Below are 16,464 nucleotides of genomic sequence, written 5' to 3' on the forward strand. Positions count from 1 at the left end.
AATTTTACTCAAACTGCTTTCCTCGTCAAATACGAATCGTTTATCTATCAATACAGACGGTCCTAATTATAAACTAAATAAGTTTCAAACAATAACTTGGTCAACTAATACCAAAACATCGTCAAAAGCCAATTCTAGAACACATCACACGAGATCACGTTGGAGACTTAACTTTAAAAAGATAAATCAGGAATTCTTTGAGAATAAATTTTGAAGTATTAAATTATCACTTGTATGGGTGATAACCTAATTAATTAATGAAAACAGAAACTTGCAGAACAAAAGCGAATGTTTAAAGTATAAGGACCACGGACAAGAGTTGGCTAATTTCATGGGGAAACAGAAAAATACCACTTCTTCTGAAGTGACAAAATGGAGTTATGCGAGTACTCTGCGAATCCTGCACAAACTGAGAGAAGGGAAGATGGACTGGAATAGCGTTGAAATGGGAACCGGAACGACCAGGAATCAAAACTTAACGCTTTGTTTTTGTTTCACGGAAATTCCATTCGTCGGAATTTACTCTTCAAATGAACAGCATTAAGCTTGCTTAAAAATAAATAAATTTTATTATGAAATAGCAACAGTGATGGAACACCAATAATACATTGCAAAACACGTGTAACAATGTTTCAGGTCATATGACGTGAAACGTCATGTGATGCGGGGAAAATATAGGCTAACAATGGTCAAACGAACTACGAAGATGGATACTGAGAGATCACATGCACATTAGATGCGTGAAGACTTGAGCAAGTTGGCGTACCTTAAACGGCTTTCACATAATGAAAATTAACCTGTATCAATTCCTCTGCCGTTATTCTCACCAGGTTCTATCCATAACTGTAATCTTACTTATACTGTTGTAATAAAACGTTTCAAACAAGAAATTTCGACCTTTCCTCCCTTGTGCTTATTAACGATTTTACCCGATAAAAATCGAAGAAACGCGTAATAAAAATGAACCTAACGCACTAACCAACAAACAACTTACAATTTCGAAATAAGGTTGTGAAAATCAGTACTATCGAAGGGTTTACGTTTAGTACAGGTTTTGCACATACAAAGATATCTAAAAGGAAACAAAATAAAGATGTTGGACCCAATTACAACAAAAAACCAAGTATTTAGTTTAAGTGAGTAAAGATTATGTAAATAACAAATTATATTTCACCGTAAAAATGGAAGGAGATATTAAAAAAAAATTGATTCGAAATAAACAACACTAGGAAAGCACGCAACGCCAGAGAAGCATCTGAGAACCACATCTTCCTCCATGCTCCAAGGTGGAGGGAGGGGGAGGGAGAGAGAGGGAGAGAGGGAGGGAGGGAGGGAGGGGAAGGTGGGGGATGGAGGGGAGAGAGAGGGAGAGAGGGAGGGAGGGAGGGAGGGGGAAGGGGGGGGGGGAATGGCGTCGTTTTAAAGATAATGATCCAGTCGCCCTTTCTCGCATCAATTACGTCGAGCATAACATAACGCTCTCGCAGTTTTCCCCTCAAACTTTTTTTCATTTTTTTTTTGTCTCCCTTCAAAAATTTTGACTTCTCTCCGGGAAGCCAATTCCAATCAATAGGAGGAATTTTCCAGTCGAGGGAAAAAAAATCTCAATTAAGTTTTAATTACAGGAAATTGCCATCCGCGAAACGTAGGGGGGCATTCCGAGCGATTAGCTTCGCAAAAACATTTACTGTACGTGTGATAACGTCCGAAGGATGTAATATCAGTTCTAGGTGTTCGTGTAATTACCGGAATGGGGAATTAAAGCATTCGTTTCCTTATGAACAATATCCCGCCGAGGAAAAAAAGGAAAAAAACATCGTAAAGCTATATCATAAAAAAGTAATAAGTAGTTAAGCATAAGAGAGAAATAAGCGTCAGATCTTACTCCTTTAGCATTTTGACTTACACTCATTCAAAATTTACAATACGAAAGAAACATCTTCAAAACATTAAGCATATCAAGTCGTTCCTTGTAAGCACATAATGTAGCACCTGAATGAATAAATAAAGGTAGCTTTAAAACAGTTCCTGACGGGTGTAAAAGAGCAGAGATGGCAGAAATACACGAAATGCATCATCGACCATCCCAGCGTTTATAAAATCGATGGAGTGTCCATTACCAGATGAAAATCATACGCTCCCTTCAAAATGTCAAGAGAAACGCCCTCGCATTAAACCATTAGCAGGGAAATCGATTACACAAGACAGGAGGAATTCTATGGACGACACACCCTAACTACTACTACTTCACGCTTCCAGTATCACACTCGGATGATGATAATAATAGTAATGATGATACCACTGATCAAACTAACAGTATAAGTTCTCACAGAAATAATAATAATGGAGAAACAAATCAACAGTTATGTATGGGTACATATATTTATTTAAAAATAAAAACTGTGGATATGTTTCTCCATTTCATGACACATACTAAAATGAGTACTTTCAAAAATAATAATAATAATATAATAATAATAATAATAATAATAATAATAATAATAATAATAATAATAATAATAATAAAACTGACCATGCACACTGTGACACCAAATCACAATAAAAATCATTCTTACGATCACTTCACTCTCTTCTTATAAAAGTTACATAAGAAAATGTTAAGTTCCTGATATAGGGTTCATCTTTATTATATATATATATATATATATATATATTATATATATATATATATATATTATATATATATATTATATATATTATATTATATATATACATATGTATAAATAAATATATAGACTATATATATATATACATACATTACATACATACATACATACATCATTATTATATATATATATATATATATATTATATATACTATATATATATATATATAGATATACACATACGAGAATGTACTGCTAACTTCAAAAGAAACCGGAACTCGGTTCTTAGAAAGTTGGACATTAAAAAAAATGTATATTGGAAAGTTAATACCTCTTCGGTCCGCCACATTCATCAATGGAATGTAGATCACGACCTCTCGTATGTAGGAGAGAGAGAGAGAGAGAGAGAGAGAGAGAGAGAGAGAGAGAGAGAGAGAGAGAGAGAGAGAGTTTTGGTCTCTAAAAGGCTGAATCTCGGCTATGGTGCCAATACCTTTTACGAATATTATGCTTACATATCCAATGATTTACAAGTTTTAATATTTACGTGTGTGTACACTATATATATATATATATATATATATATATATATATATATATATATATATATATATATATATATATATGAGAGAGAGAGAGAGAAACAAGACTCAGATGAGTGGCAGAACCTACTGCTAGTCCTTGGGAGGGGGGGATAAGGTCCTCAGGGGGTAGCCAGCTGGAGCGGCAATAGTATCCCTTTCCCCCCTCCTCTCGACCTGTCAATCATCTTATGGCCACTTTAATATTTCACCACATGGTAGTCGAACAGCTTCTCTCTCTCTCTCTCGTGTTATAAGAAAGAAGATTGAACATCAACTTTCAATTTTAGCGTTAATACTGAAACTTTCTTATTATAGAGGTTTTCCTCCTCACTATTGCTTGACGTACTCTGTCAATCAATGTTTCGTCTGATTACATATAAATTTACCAACTTTTAGCCTGGCTAATTCGTCTATGCTTAATGTAATTGCAAATAATTTACCAAATATGCTGACTTGTCTTGTCCATCAATGTTTTGTTTAATTACAAATAAATTTACCAACTGTTCACTTTTCCGGTTCATCTACATCTATTACAATTACAAATAAACTTTAGCAACAGTTGATTTGTCCTATTCATCATCATTTATTATAATAACAAATAAATTAGCAACTGTCCTGACCAAATATAATTGGTTTGATTGCGAAAAAATTCAACATCAGCGCTCATAAGAGCACATATTTAACATTTTTACCGAGCGCAGAGTGCAGAACAGACATATACCGTTCGAAAATGTTCCTTTTATTGACATGGAAAGAGATGAAGAGACGAAGAGCAGATGTAAATTAGCATGAAAGTGAATTAATGTCCTCTAGACATAGTTTACCTTTTTAAAAAAATAAATAAATAAAAAAAGCGGAATCACTACTTTCATGGACATGTTTGGAAACTTGGAACTTGTGAGTATTCGACATTGACATGATAATTATCGACTTGCTCTCACTTCTCATGCATGAATACAAAGGACAGGTTATCAATGCTATCAAGTTATCAATGTTATGTGGTCATGAATCTCATGGAAACACTGCAGAGGGAAAAAATGTTTAAAATGTAGCATCGAAATACAAGCGTTCGATCTTCACGCTATAACCTCAATTTTAACCTAGTCAAGAAAATGCTACCAAATACTTGAAAGCTGAGGGCTGATTTCCCTTAATGCACTCCTACTGATAACTAACACGGCCGCTAACCAACAAATTGCCAGCAAATTTAGAAACAATGTAGTAATTTGATTTGATTTGATTTGTATAGATTTTTGGCACGCTGCTAAGCACTGGGGCAACTAAGTCCATTCAGCGCTGAGACGGAAATTGACAGTAAAAGGTTATAAAGGTGTAATAGGAGGAAAACCGCACTTGCACTATGAAACAACTGTTAGCAGAGGTTGGACAGTAAGATGGAAGAAAGAATATGAACGGAGGTACAGTAAAAAAAGGAACGTAAGTAGTTGCAGCTTAAGGCCGAAGGGACGCTGCAAAGAGCCTCAAGTAAGACCTACATACGGAGTAAATACCAGTAATAAAAAAAAAGGAGACTATTGCTCATTTCATTTTCCACTAAACAAAATAAGACTCCTCCTACCTAATATGATTCCAAGTAATTGTGACGGATCGCTATTCCTTCGCACTAGTAATAATAGTAACGAGAAATCCAATTCCCGCTACCACACAGAAATCACAAAACAGTTAGGGATGCTACTACCTACCCAGTAGTACCCAAGGGTAGGGCAAATTCACACAAATCCCTGTGATTATATAGAGGTTACTTCCCATGGATCACTCCGTTAAGTAAAGGTTACCGCTGCCTACAATAAATTTCGATTAGAAAGTAAGGCTGTTCCTACTTAAGAAGATCCTGGCAGAAACTTATAACAATAACTATCAGAACATGAATCGCCCTATTAATATACCCGAGACCGCTTTTCTTTAACACAAACCAAGTAACACCACTGTCGTTTTTACTAATAAAACAAGCCAACACTAAATTAAATATGTTACGAACTTGACAAAACTTCCAGTAATGACAACAATAACTTCTTGACAGAAAAACTACCAACTACTCAAATGGCAATAAATACTAATGATAGCAATAAAATATATTGTAACGTTAGGCATAACTCGGTTATTACTAGGTTATTTATGAAGATGAATTACTGCAATATTAATGACTTCTTCGGGCATTACTGCTCTTTGTGTGTGTGTGTGTGTGTGTGTGTGTGTGTGTGTGTGTGTGTAAGTTAAACATTAAACATATCTGTGTGTGCATAACTTAAAAATTAAACATACCTATCCCGTGTGTGTGTGTGTGTGTGTAAGTTAAACACTCAACATATCCATCTTTCCAGCACAATCTCCAACTTTCAACAATAAAGTTCTCTATCTTTTTCCTAAAATATTTTGATTCTGGACTCTTGCCAATCAATTAGGTTGCAGTGATGGACATCACACACCACAACCAGCGCAGTGTACAAAGATATTACAAAACCAAGCCGACTGGCGGGCAATGTTCTTTAACCTTTAAATGTACAACGGCAATTATTTTTTTCCACCCCTAACAAAAGCACCAAGCAATCAGGCAACTGGGCATGCCAATAAGGTCTCTGGTTTATCATGTTTTGACCTTTTAAAATACGTTTATTCTTTGTCACTTGCTCAGTCATATTCTGCAGGGAATCATCATGAGGAAATGTACCTGAATTATGGAATTCTTTTGTCTATGTGTTTAGAAGTTAGAAATAAGGATTCTAGCTTACGGAATGCATTCTTTAATCAAAATAAGAATATATTTTTACGTAGAGTAAAACAAAATCACGAAGATAAAACCTTAAGGAAACGGTGACAAAAAGTATAGAAGATAAATTCCGAAATATTTAAAATGATGATTACCCTGGACACGTGTTTTCTTTTTTTATTCTATTTATAATGACAAATGGTGTCTTTGAACAGGCTCCCCAAGAATACTGAGCGGCTGCTCTCGCAACAATAACAGATGTCTACTATTTCTGCAAACGCATCACAACAATTACGGAATATTTTCGGTTCTTTTATAGGTATCCCTATAGCGAATAAGCAAGGCGGTACTTCGGTACTTCGGCACTTCAAAAGAAGCCTCGTTGACGGCAAATTACTGAGCATAAAAGCAAATTACGGAGTAATAGCACTGCAATAGTAAAGCGAGTTGCTTAACCATATTAACAAGATACACAGAACAAGTACAGGTAACTGTAACCATAACGTCATCCGGTACTCATACATGAACATTGGAATCCGTTTCTCGTTTTCAAAAATAGAAAATTATTTATTTCGTTTTACCCAGAAACGTAAAACTTGAATTACTTACAGATGCATACGATCTCTCAGGTAAACCCATCATCATTTAACAGATTCATTATCAAACAAAAGGATAATTTTTGCAGTTTCCCATAACTGCGGAATAGAAGGCAAAACATAGCGGTGTTACATCAAGAATAAATCGCCAGTAGTTACTTCACCAGGCAGAAAACTTTTTTCTCTCTCGCAGTTTTTTTTTCTAACGAGAAAAACAAACCGCTTAGGATTTCACGTCAAACTCATTACGTGGACTGAGTACCGATGTTAGTCTTACTCCTTTTAATTTGTATGCTAGTCCCTTTATATTATTACAGTTTAATGCAGAAAAATGGGCCAGCACATGCAAAGACTCTCTATTCAGCTAAGCCCTAACTGTTTCGAAACTAAATTTTTATTCAACACGGACCTCATTTTCTTGATTACCTCTCTTTTCAACAACCATTTTTTTTTTAAATACCAATACCTTCAATTAACACTAACCTGATTTTCTTATTTTGAAATATCATTTGTCTTATTGAGCCTAGCCCATAGCTTAATTTTTTAACTAACAGACGAATATTCACTACGGTAATTTCCTTTTTTTAGAGTATAACGTCCCCCCCTCCCCCCAAAGTAGCATAGGCCTACTTTTTCTTTGGCATGGCCTTGAGGAATATAAGGAAAATGAAGGATAAGGTTTTCAACCGAAAGAGAGTGAGTTAAGAATAACCTATTTGATCAGATTTTATGTATGGTTATAAACCCAACCCTGCGACGAAAATGAAATACTTATTTCTTCAATTTAGGGTTCTTTAGTACCGTCAAATTATGCTAATAAGTTAGCGACTATTTTCAGTCTGAGATGATATTTCTAACTAGAACCAATCTGCAAAACATCTTGAAAATAACTGAGAAGAGAAACGAAAAAAAAAAAAAATAAAAAAAATAAGGCTACTGCTCTCACCCACAGCTATTCTAGCCGAGATTCATAAAAAAGAAAAAAAATTACTCGGTGGATTCCAACATCCACAATCACTCATGGTCAAAATCATAATCTTGACTGGGGACCCCCTTCACCTTTACCATAATATCAAGATATAACCGACGTCGTGCTTATACCTAAAAAAAATAAATTTCCCGATCACTGCCCTCTGTGAACTCCAAAAAGCAAAAGGAGCCAAGTGATATTACATTTCCTAAACAAGCTTTCTCTTATTTCCTCCGAAAAAGAGAGAGAGAGAGAGAGAGTTACCCAATTAATAGTAGCTGAACAATGATTCATCCTGTCACTAATGCAAGAGATAAAATCTACTTCATTATCAATAACCGAGAAAGACTTAATTACTGGAATGGGTGGGTCAATGAACTCCCTAAATCCTTACGAAAGAGACACAGATAATTATTATTGGGATAGGTGGAAGAGAAAGAGAGGGAGAGAGAGGGAGTGAGAATCTCAAACATCCTTCTCATATGTTGGGACTATTTATCTCAGTACATGGAACATGAGAGAGAGAGAGAGAGAGAGAGAGAGAGAGAGAGAGAGAGAGAGAGAGAGAGAGAGAGAAGAATAACGAGAAATCTTCCCGAGAAGCTTCTGGGTAACGACATAGTCATCCGAAGTTGTCGAAGAGATAGAGGCTATTCCTCAAACGGGAATTCAAGAAAATTCGTCCTTAATGATGCTCCGCAGACGATGGCGTACGACTGCAACGTGGGACTTAATTTCTCCCGTCCGAGTTACTGCAGTATAATAATTGAAGTAGGGAGGGCACCAAAAGGGCACGGATTCCGGGGAAAGAAGTGGCAATCGCCGCCCTTACGTCACAGGGCTAAAAGGTTGATAACTGCCTGCGATGGAGGAGGGACATGAGGACGGTGTGGACCGCTTCCCAAACCATTGAATGCACTTGTCGCCTGGCCCCCCAACTCATAAGGCGCACACTAAGGAACGAGGGCGCGGGCTGCTTCCTTCTGAGTCCCCTCTCCCCCCTCCCCCACCTACCAATCCCGTCCCAAGACCCTTCCCCTTTTTTGAACCCCTAACTCCCCTCCCCTCTCCCCGCCCCCTACCAACATCTCTCCTTTCTTACTCCTAAACCTGATCATATTTTTCGTCCCTCTCCACGACCTTCGTTTTCCTAGTTCCAGCGTTTCATCTTCTTCCTTCTTCCAGTCCATTCCAGCGTTTCTTCTTCCTTTCTCCAGTTTTCACATACTGTCCACCAAGAGAGATTTGTGAAAGCTGATACACAACAAACTTCGTCTTACGCTCAGCGTCTTCGGTACGTTTCTCTCTTTTCATTTAGTCAATTTTGTTTTCCCTACTCAAAAACATACTACTTTGTCCTATTCCTGGCTGTCAAATGGGTGACCATCTGATGATTTTCTCCCATCACTGGATTTTACCGGTTTCAACGGGGATTTTTATACCAGATGCTGTTTTCCTTTAATTTAAGCTCGTACTAAATATTTTTCCCTCACAAGAATATTCAATGTTTCCATGACCAAATCTCCTCCTCTGCCCCTGTCTTTCTTCGGTTTCTCTATTCATAAACTCAATTCCTCACAAAATTTTTTTTAGCTTCAGTACTCTACTCCTCTAGGCTATTCTATCAACCTTTTCATTTTGGATTGCAACCCGAACCAATTTGTAGCGTTATCTTGAGTGTAACTGTGAAGAGAAACGAAAAAATAAGACTCTTGCTCTCACCCACAGTAATTCTAGCAGAGATTCATAAAAGATTTCGCTTTCTATTCATGGCATTCAATGAATTTGATACTTTGCAATGAAGCCCCCTTATTCAACTCTGCACGAACTGGACACGGAAAAACTCCGTGATACCTAATATAATTTTCTCCGTCATCTATTGGCTTCAATACACCAATGATTAAATTCAGGAAGTAGATATATGGTTAGAGTTACCCGTAAATCTTTTACAATAATCTATAATAATAAAATCCGAGTGGATCTCCTTTGTCCTCCCCGGGTGACAGTAGGGTAGACATGACACAGCCACCCACCACCCTTGCAAACTGGTTTGTTCGCCCCAGGTAGGGGCTGGGTAGGTAGAGGAACCGAAGGGTAGGGGAAACATCAACCAACCTCCCGCAAACCAATTTGTCTATCACGGGTAAGGAGGGATAGGTGGTGGAGACAGCAAAGCCGGGTTCCAGCGCGAGTAGCGCACGACAAGAAGCTCGTATTCTAATAATTATGCAAGTAACTGGCAGGATATAATTTAATGGCTTTTATCCTCAGCATAAAAGAAAAAGAAAGTTGAAGAAACGCAGCCTAAGCCGAATGAAGGAACATCATTCACATTTCACATCGACCCTTCAAAAAGGGCTACAGAAACATAAGAATATGAGAAAACATAAAAATTTGAGAAAATTCCAAAGCATCGAGTTATACAAGACATACTCATCGAACAGAGCAATCTGTGGTCTGATGATCTCCAAAGTTCAACAAACGTTCTAATAGAGCTCTTCCGCGTTTGCCACTTTTTACGGAATGCTATAAGGGCCTGGTTCATATCTAAGAGTCAAAGACTAAATTTAATAACCTTTGGTGTATTTGAAAAGAGTAGAAAAACTGATACACGTCAATTGCGATTTTACAAAGGAACAAAATAAAAAAAGAAAATAAAAAACAACAGAAGATCCGCAGGATGTGTTTACCCCGAAGTCTAGTTACAACAGACAATTGTCCTTTCAATTTTGTACCCTACACTAACCACAAAGGAACTTTATGAAGGAATATTAAGTTTAGCAATAGGATGAGGAACAGTCCCAAACCCTCAATTACACTACGAAAGGTTTTACTACAAGAGTAAAAAATAATAAAAATGATCAACTGTACTGCCAACATAAATACAAAATAAAAGCCCTACGAAAACGTGCCACTTCAATGCAACTAGGTTCCAAGGACACAGTGACAAGCCTCGTTTGGAGGCATTCGTAAAACCAGCAATCTCTGAGGGCATCAAGCTGAAAGGCCATTTATCAAGTTGATTTTCCGGATGCAAAAATAACGACGCGCAACAACAAGGAAAAACAATCCCAGTTTCAAACGCTTTTTAAAGAAGAAAAAAATTTTGAAAATAAAATCTAAAATAAAAACAGAATTGTCAGTTTGAAAATGCGTTCGATCAGATGCTTGATGCTTTTAATTCGAAATGGTCTAAGTAAACATACAGAAAAATACACTCATGTATATGTAGGTATGTTTGTATATAAATACATACCTGCATATGTACAAACACATATATATATACATATATATACACACACGTGTATAACTGAATCACGAAAGTTTGGAACGTTATATATATATATATATAATATATATATATATATATATATATATATATATATATATATATAACGTTCCAAACTTTCGTGATTCAGTTATACACGTGTGTGCCATATATATGTATATATTATATATTATATATATGTATGGGTATGTATGTATGTATGTAGGTATTGTATATATATATTATATATATATATATATATATATATAATTTAATATATATATAATATATACTATATATATATACTTATATAATATATATCTATAATTTTATATCTATCTATATATATATATATATATATATAGATATATATTATATATCTATATCTATATTTTTTATATCTATCTATATATATATATATATATATATATATATATATATATATATATCTATATATATATATATATATATGTAGATAGTATTATATATTATATAATATAGATATATATATATTTATATATATATATATATATATATATATATATATATATATATATATATATATATATATATATATATATAATATATATATATATATATATATATATATATATATATATTATATATATATATAATATAACACATACACACACACATACGCACATATGTCTTATATGCAAACTAACAAACGGTTTTTGACAAAATATTGTGGAGAGTTACTTTGTTTCAAGGAATTCGTGGAACATCTGATTAAATTTTGTTGTACAGCCAATTGTGGACTTATCCGCGAAAGTTTATTATACCTAAAAAAAATTTTTCTTATACAAATTCATTTCTTATGACTGGAAACCATTGGATGCGTGTTTTTTATGCTGTTTAAGACACCTAAACTTATCTAAAACAATTTCCGTGTTTTATAACATACAAAGTGCTCATTTGCAAGATCCATTTTCTTCACCTTCTGGTCCCAGAAGGGAAGGAAAAGGCTCATGTGAAACAATTTGAATCAGTATAGGAACACAGACTAAAATTATTACTATAAACTGTGATTTAAAAAAAGAAGAGAGGGTGAGGGTAATTCTACATATGGGTATGATCCGGTAACATATATGCATACTTACGTTCAAGAACAAATACAATGTGTGTGTGTGTATGTGTGTGCGTGTGTATATACAAAACAGAAAGTGAAAGCACTTGGAACCTGAACTTTTATTTTGTTTGCTACGAACTTTCATTTTGTTTGCTAAAGGCTTTTTTTTTTTTTTTTTAATTCTACGTGCATTTTGCGAAATGTTGAGTAATGGGCGTTTATTTGTGTTGGTTTACATTGTGTATACACACGCAAAAAAAATAGTTTAAAGCCATAAAGCTAAACATCTACTCAACACCAGCTCGACTCCTAGGATGATGAGGCGTTGAACCAATTACAGGGTAACACATTTAAGAATATATTCTAAAATAAACGTCACCAACGCCTTGAATCAAATGCAACCAAATCGTAATTTTTCAAACCAAAAGCAGCACAATAATCTTGCTTTCCAACAGCAGGAGTCGAACTGGGGTTGAACAACAAGAGACGTCCACTAAGCACAAACGACAAAACCTGGCGTCATATTACCGGCTGCTTTCTTGGCGGCGTATAGGTTGGCTTCCTCCTGGGCCTTCCCTATATTCTTCTTATACCTGATGCGTTTGTTGCCGAACCAATTGGAGACCTGAGGGTAGAGGGTCAGTTACATCCCCTAAGTGAGAAGGCCTTTGTGGGAAAAGTAAGGTCACACACATATACATATTGCACTCAAATGTATTGCATCATTCAGTAATTCACGTGCATCTTACGATTTCGTTGTCAAAGGATTCTAGGTCTTCTTATTGGAAACACACAATGAATTTCAATGAATTAGCTCTCGACAATCTTCGTTAAAAATTTTCAAGTTATAAATGTACACTTTTTAAAATGAGAGGAAAAAGTCATATGAAAAATACAATGGCTGAACATTGTTTTAGTTAGAGATTCCGAAAGATCCTAATAATAAATAAATAAATAATAATTAATAATAATAATAATAATAATAATAATAATAATAATAATAATAATAATAATAATAATAATGAGATGAAGGAGAGAACAATACTGAAGGGAACTTATAATTAAGCAAAGGATTTGAGGTTTGGCAACACAGATTAAGGAAGGAAACAGACAGGAGAAAACAAAATAACGGGGTTGCAACAAAGCACGCTAGGCTGACTAAAGAAGAAAAATTCAAAAAACAAATAGAAACTAAAACATGCAAGCGTGGTCAATAAACGTGCATATGCAAACACTAAAAAGGAAAACAAATAAATAAAACTGGATCACTACGAGAAAGAGGCAAGCATGGAGGCACAGACAAGCTGGGAGACTACGTGGCTGGTTTTCTCCAACCTACAGAGATTTTTACATTTCAACAAATTTCATTTTGTCTCGTCTCAGGCTGAGAAGGCGGCGGGTGGGCCACGGGTCCTGGCCACCTCGCCTACACCAAAAGTTGTGTTTCTGTTTGTCATCATGAATACTTATATGAATACATTTGCAGGTGGTTAATTTTGTCTGAGGGACAGGTAAGGAGGAGGTGGTTCATGATAAAGATTAAAATATATAAGTATATAAGGGTGCAAAGGACTTCGCGCGTTTTTTTTAAAATACTTATTATCAAGTACACTAAAGAGGGCTGAGAAAGTTGGGCCGAAAAGCAGCTCTAACAGAAAGCGATATTATATATATATATATATACTGTAAATATGGATGTTTTTCGTTCTTCCTCTCTCAACCACAAAAATTAAGAGAACAAAAATATGGCGGAAGCGATCACAAGAAATTGACACTGGAGTGGCAGCAGCAACAAGAGTCCTTCCTGACCCGCGACGCAGCGGGAGGCACTCGTTCATCTCAGGCCAGTGCCACGGAGGGAGGCCGCCTCTTCCATTCGAAGCCTTGAAGCAAAAAGAAGCTGCTTGCAGAGGCACTCTAAGTGTGAGGAGGGCCCATCCCAAACGGCCCTGGGTTACGGGACGAAGAGTGCCAGCCAGCCACCCACGTGCCAGGAGCACACTTCTACGAGTGCCACGAGAAAAGAGAGAGAGAGAGAGAGACAGTGACAGCACACTACGGCTGGGATTTCTTTTGGAGGGGAACGCTGAAGGAAGTCACACGAGCAGCCAGCAAACGGGGCACAGCGTTCCACACGCAAAATTCTTCCCACATCTCCCGTAATATATCTAAGCCCACAAAAAAAAATAATTTTCAAATCAATGAAAACAAAATAGATACTTAAAAACAAAATGCTAGAGGAATCTGCATGGATGTCTGTCGTAAACGAAACGAGACAGTCTTTGGTACGAGTGTGCATCATGAGGACAAGGCAAAAGTGGTCTAGTAATCCGAAAAGGGAATGGGCTTTGAGGAGAGATGTGGGAATGAATGAATACAAAGAATGGGAGACGCGGCACTCCGCAAGCGGCTAGCAGCGAGTGGGAGGGGGTGGAGGGAGGGCGGCGTGCCGCATGTTAGTGGATTAGTGAAGAAAAGAATGAGATGAAAAACATTAAACAAATAAAATTTGGGGAGATGGGCACGACACGCCCTCACCATAGCGTGGCATCACGACACAGCAGGGGGAGTGTAACTGGTTCAGCTGTGACCAAAATCATACAGGGATACGACTTTGGACACGTTCTTTTTAGCATCATGAGGCGAGTGGCACCATACTCCCAGGAACTCCTCTCCTTTGGTCTTTTTTTTTTTCTCTCTGACACGATTCCTTTTCATTTTTCCTTCTGGGCGCTGTCAGGCGGATCACAACTCCCAGGCCAGCACCCAAACGTCAGGAAGGGCGGGGGTGGGTGGGTCACGCCTACTGTACTATTTACTTATGTATACATTATGATGATTATTTTTTTTTGTCAGTGAACACTTTTACACGGGCGTGCATCACGTAGGCAAACAATCAAACAAATGAAAAATAATGAAAAAAAGTCATTCCAATTATGTGAAGGTAGGTAAAGCCCTGACATGGTACAAAGGCTCCGAGCATGAGAAAGTGCCTAGTCAAAGTGACAGTGATGTAAGGAAACAGATCTCCTTTAAAAGTGTTGTTGCTGTTGTTGTAGTTGGCCGGGAGCTGGCCTGGGAAGGTCCACCTCCAACACCCGTGGGTGGTCATCGCCTTTATCACGTCATCACTGGTCTTCGAAGAGGAGGTCACAGCAGTAGTATCAGCATCACTTAGTAGGTAGTTGTTGTATGAGTCAAAAGTTGTAGCGGTTGTGGTAGTTATTGCAGCAACAGTACTGGCTGTGACATGAACTGTTCAAAAACTACATATAGGAAAAGGTGCCATTTTTGTTTCAAGGCATCGCTTTGCAGGACTGTATGGTGACCATTTAATTTTCTTTATATAAAAAAAAGGAACACGGACACTGGTGCTGGGTAGTCCTAATATGCTTTCACTTTGGGGGGGCCAGGGGAGAGGGGACTTGGCGCCGCCGCCCACGGGTGTCGGAGGGGTCCTGGGTAGCATTTGGTGTCCTTTGGAGGCGCCATACCTGCTGTACCGTGATGTCGCACGCTCGGGCCAGTTCCTCCTTTGCTTCTTCGCTCGGATAGGGATTTGACAAGTGAGAATAGAAGTAATCGTTCAGGATCTCAATAGCTTGTTTACTAAAGTTTCGTCTTCGTTTCCTGCAAAGAAGTTAACGAGAGAGACCGTTACACGTTTCTTTACCTGAGCCACTGTTATATTTGACTTCCGGGCCAATTCCTCCTTGGCCTCTTCACTAGGGTAGGGGTTACTTAGGTGCGAGTAAAAGTACTCGTTCAAAATCTCTGTAGCTTGTTTGGAAAAGTTGCGTCTTTTGCGCCTGAAAGAGAACAGCCATAAAAAACACCTTTGACCAAATAAAAAAAGCTATGGGGAATGGAGGAGGATGGAGTAGGTAGGTAGGTAGGTAGGTAGGTAGGGCAATTGAGGAAGAAGAGGTCATCATATGAGAAGGGCGAAGGAGGTTGTTTAATCTTTCTCTTGATCTGTATTGAAGGGTCAAAGTTGGGATAAAAGGGGCAACGAAACTACCAATAAAAGCGCCACAACACCGTCCACCAAGCGTTATATTCTCTCTCTAGCTCTCTCTTTCCACCCCTGCTGTCACCTGGGCATCGCCCCGTACGCATCGTTATCGTCTGCATATGAATCTCGCGCCAAAGATGAAGCGTTAAAACAAAAACTTAAAAGGTAAAACAAAAAGTTACAAACAGAAATATAAACACGGGACATGAAGACGATGACGATGAGTAGTAAAGTTCAGTGAACAGTCATAATCAAATGCCCAGGTGGCAGCAGTGGCAGGCCAGGGAGAGGACAGCTCCAAGCTCTCTACACCCCGCGAGCGATGTGTGTGTGTGTCCGTCCTGTGTCAACAATTGTTGCAGGTCTCCGTCACGCCAGCCAGTTGCAGTTGGTTGTATTGCATGCCGTAGACGACTGCTCAGAGGAAACACTGCCCCCTCTCCCCACATCTTCCTTTTTATTGCAAGGGACAAGGCACTTGTTATCCCTGATGCACCTTCAGACATGTCTCGCCCACACCCGACACAGAATCCGTTAAAACGACAAGGTTGCTAACTAGAAAGGCTTACAGGGTGGAGCGTGAATGT

General features: G+C 37.5%; 1 protein-coding gene across 4 annotated transcripts in view; it reads right to left on the minus strand.

The window, feature by feature from the left end:
- The window catches only part of LOC135202464 (homeobox protein extradenticle-like), an 81,730-nt gene that overhangs the window by 12,920 nt on the left and 52,346 nt on the right, over positions 1 to 16,464 (minus strand). For all 4 annotated transcript variants that reach the window (XM_064231868.1, XM_064231869.1, XM_064231866.1 and 1 more), the window contains exon 4: positions 12,391 to 12,487. In XM_064231868.1, coding sequence (XP_064087938.1) covers positions 12,391 to 12,487 — 97 coding nt within the window. The remainder of the gene's footprint in view (positions 1 to 12,390; positions 12,488 to 16,464) is intronic.

This window comes from Macrobrachium nipponense, chromosome 30, assembly GCF_015104395.2.
Source record: "Macrobrachium nipponense isolate FS-2020 chromosome 30, ASM1510439v2, whole genome shotgun sequence".
Classification (NCBI taxonomy): Eukaryota; Metazoa; Arthropoda; class Malacostraca; order Decapoda; family Palaemonidae; genus Macrobrachium; species Macrobrachium nipponense.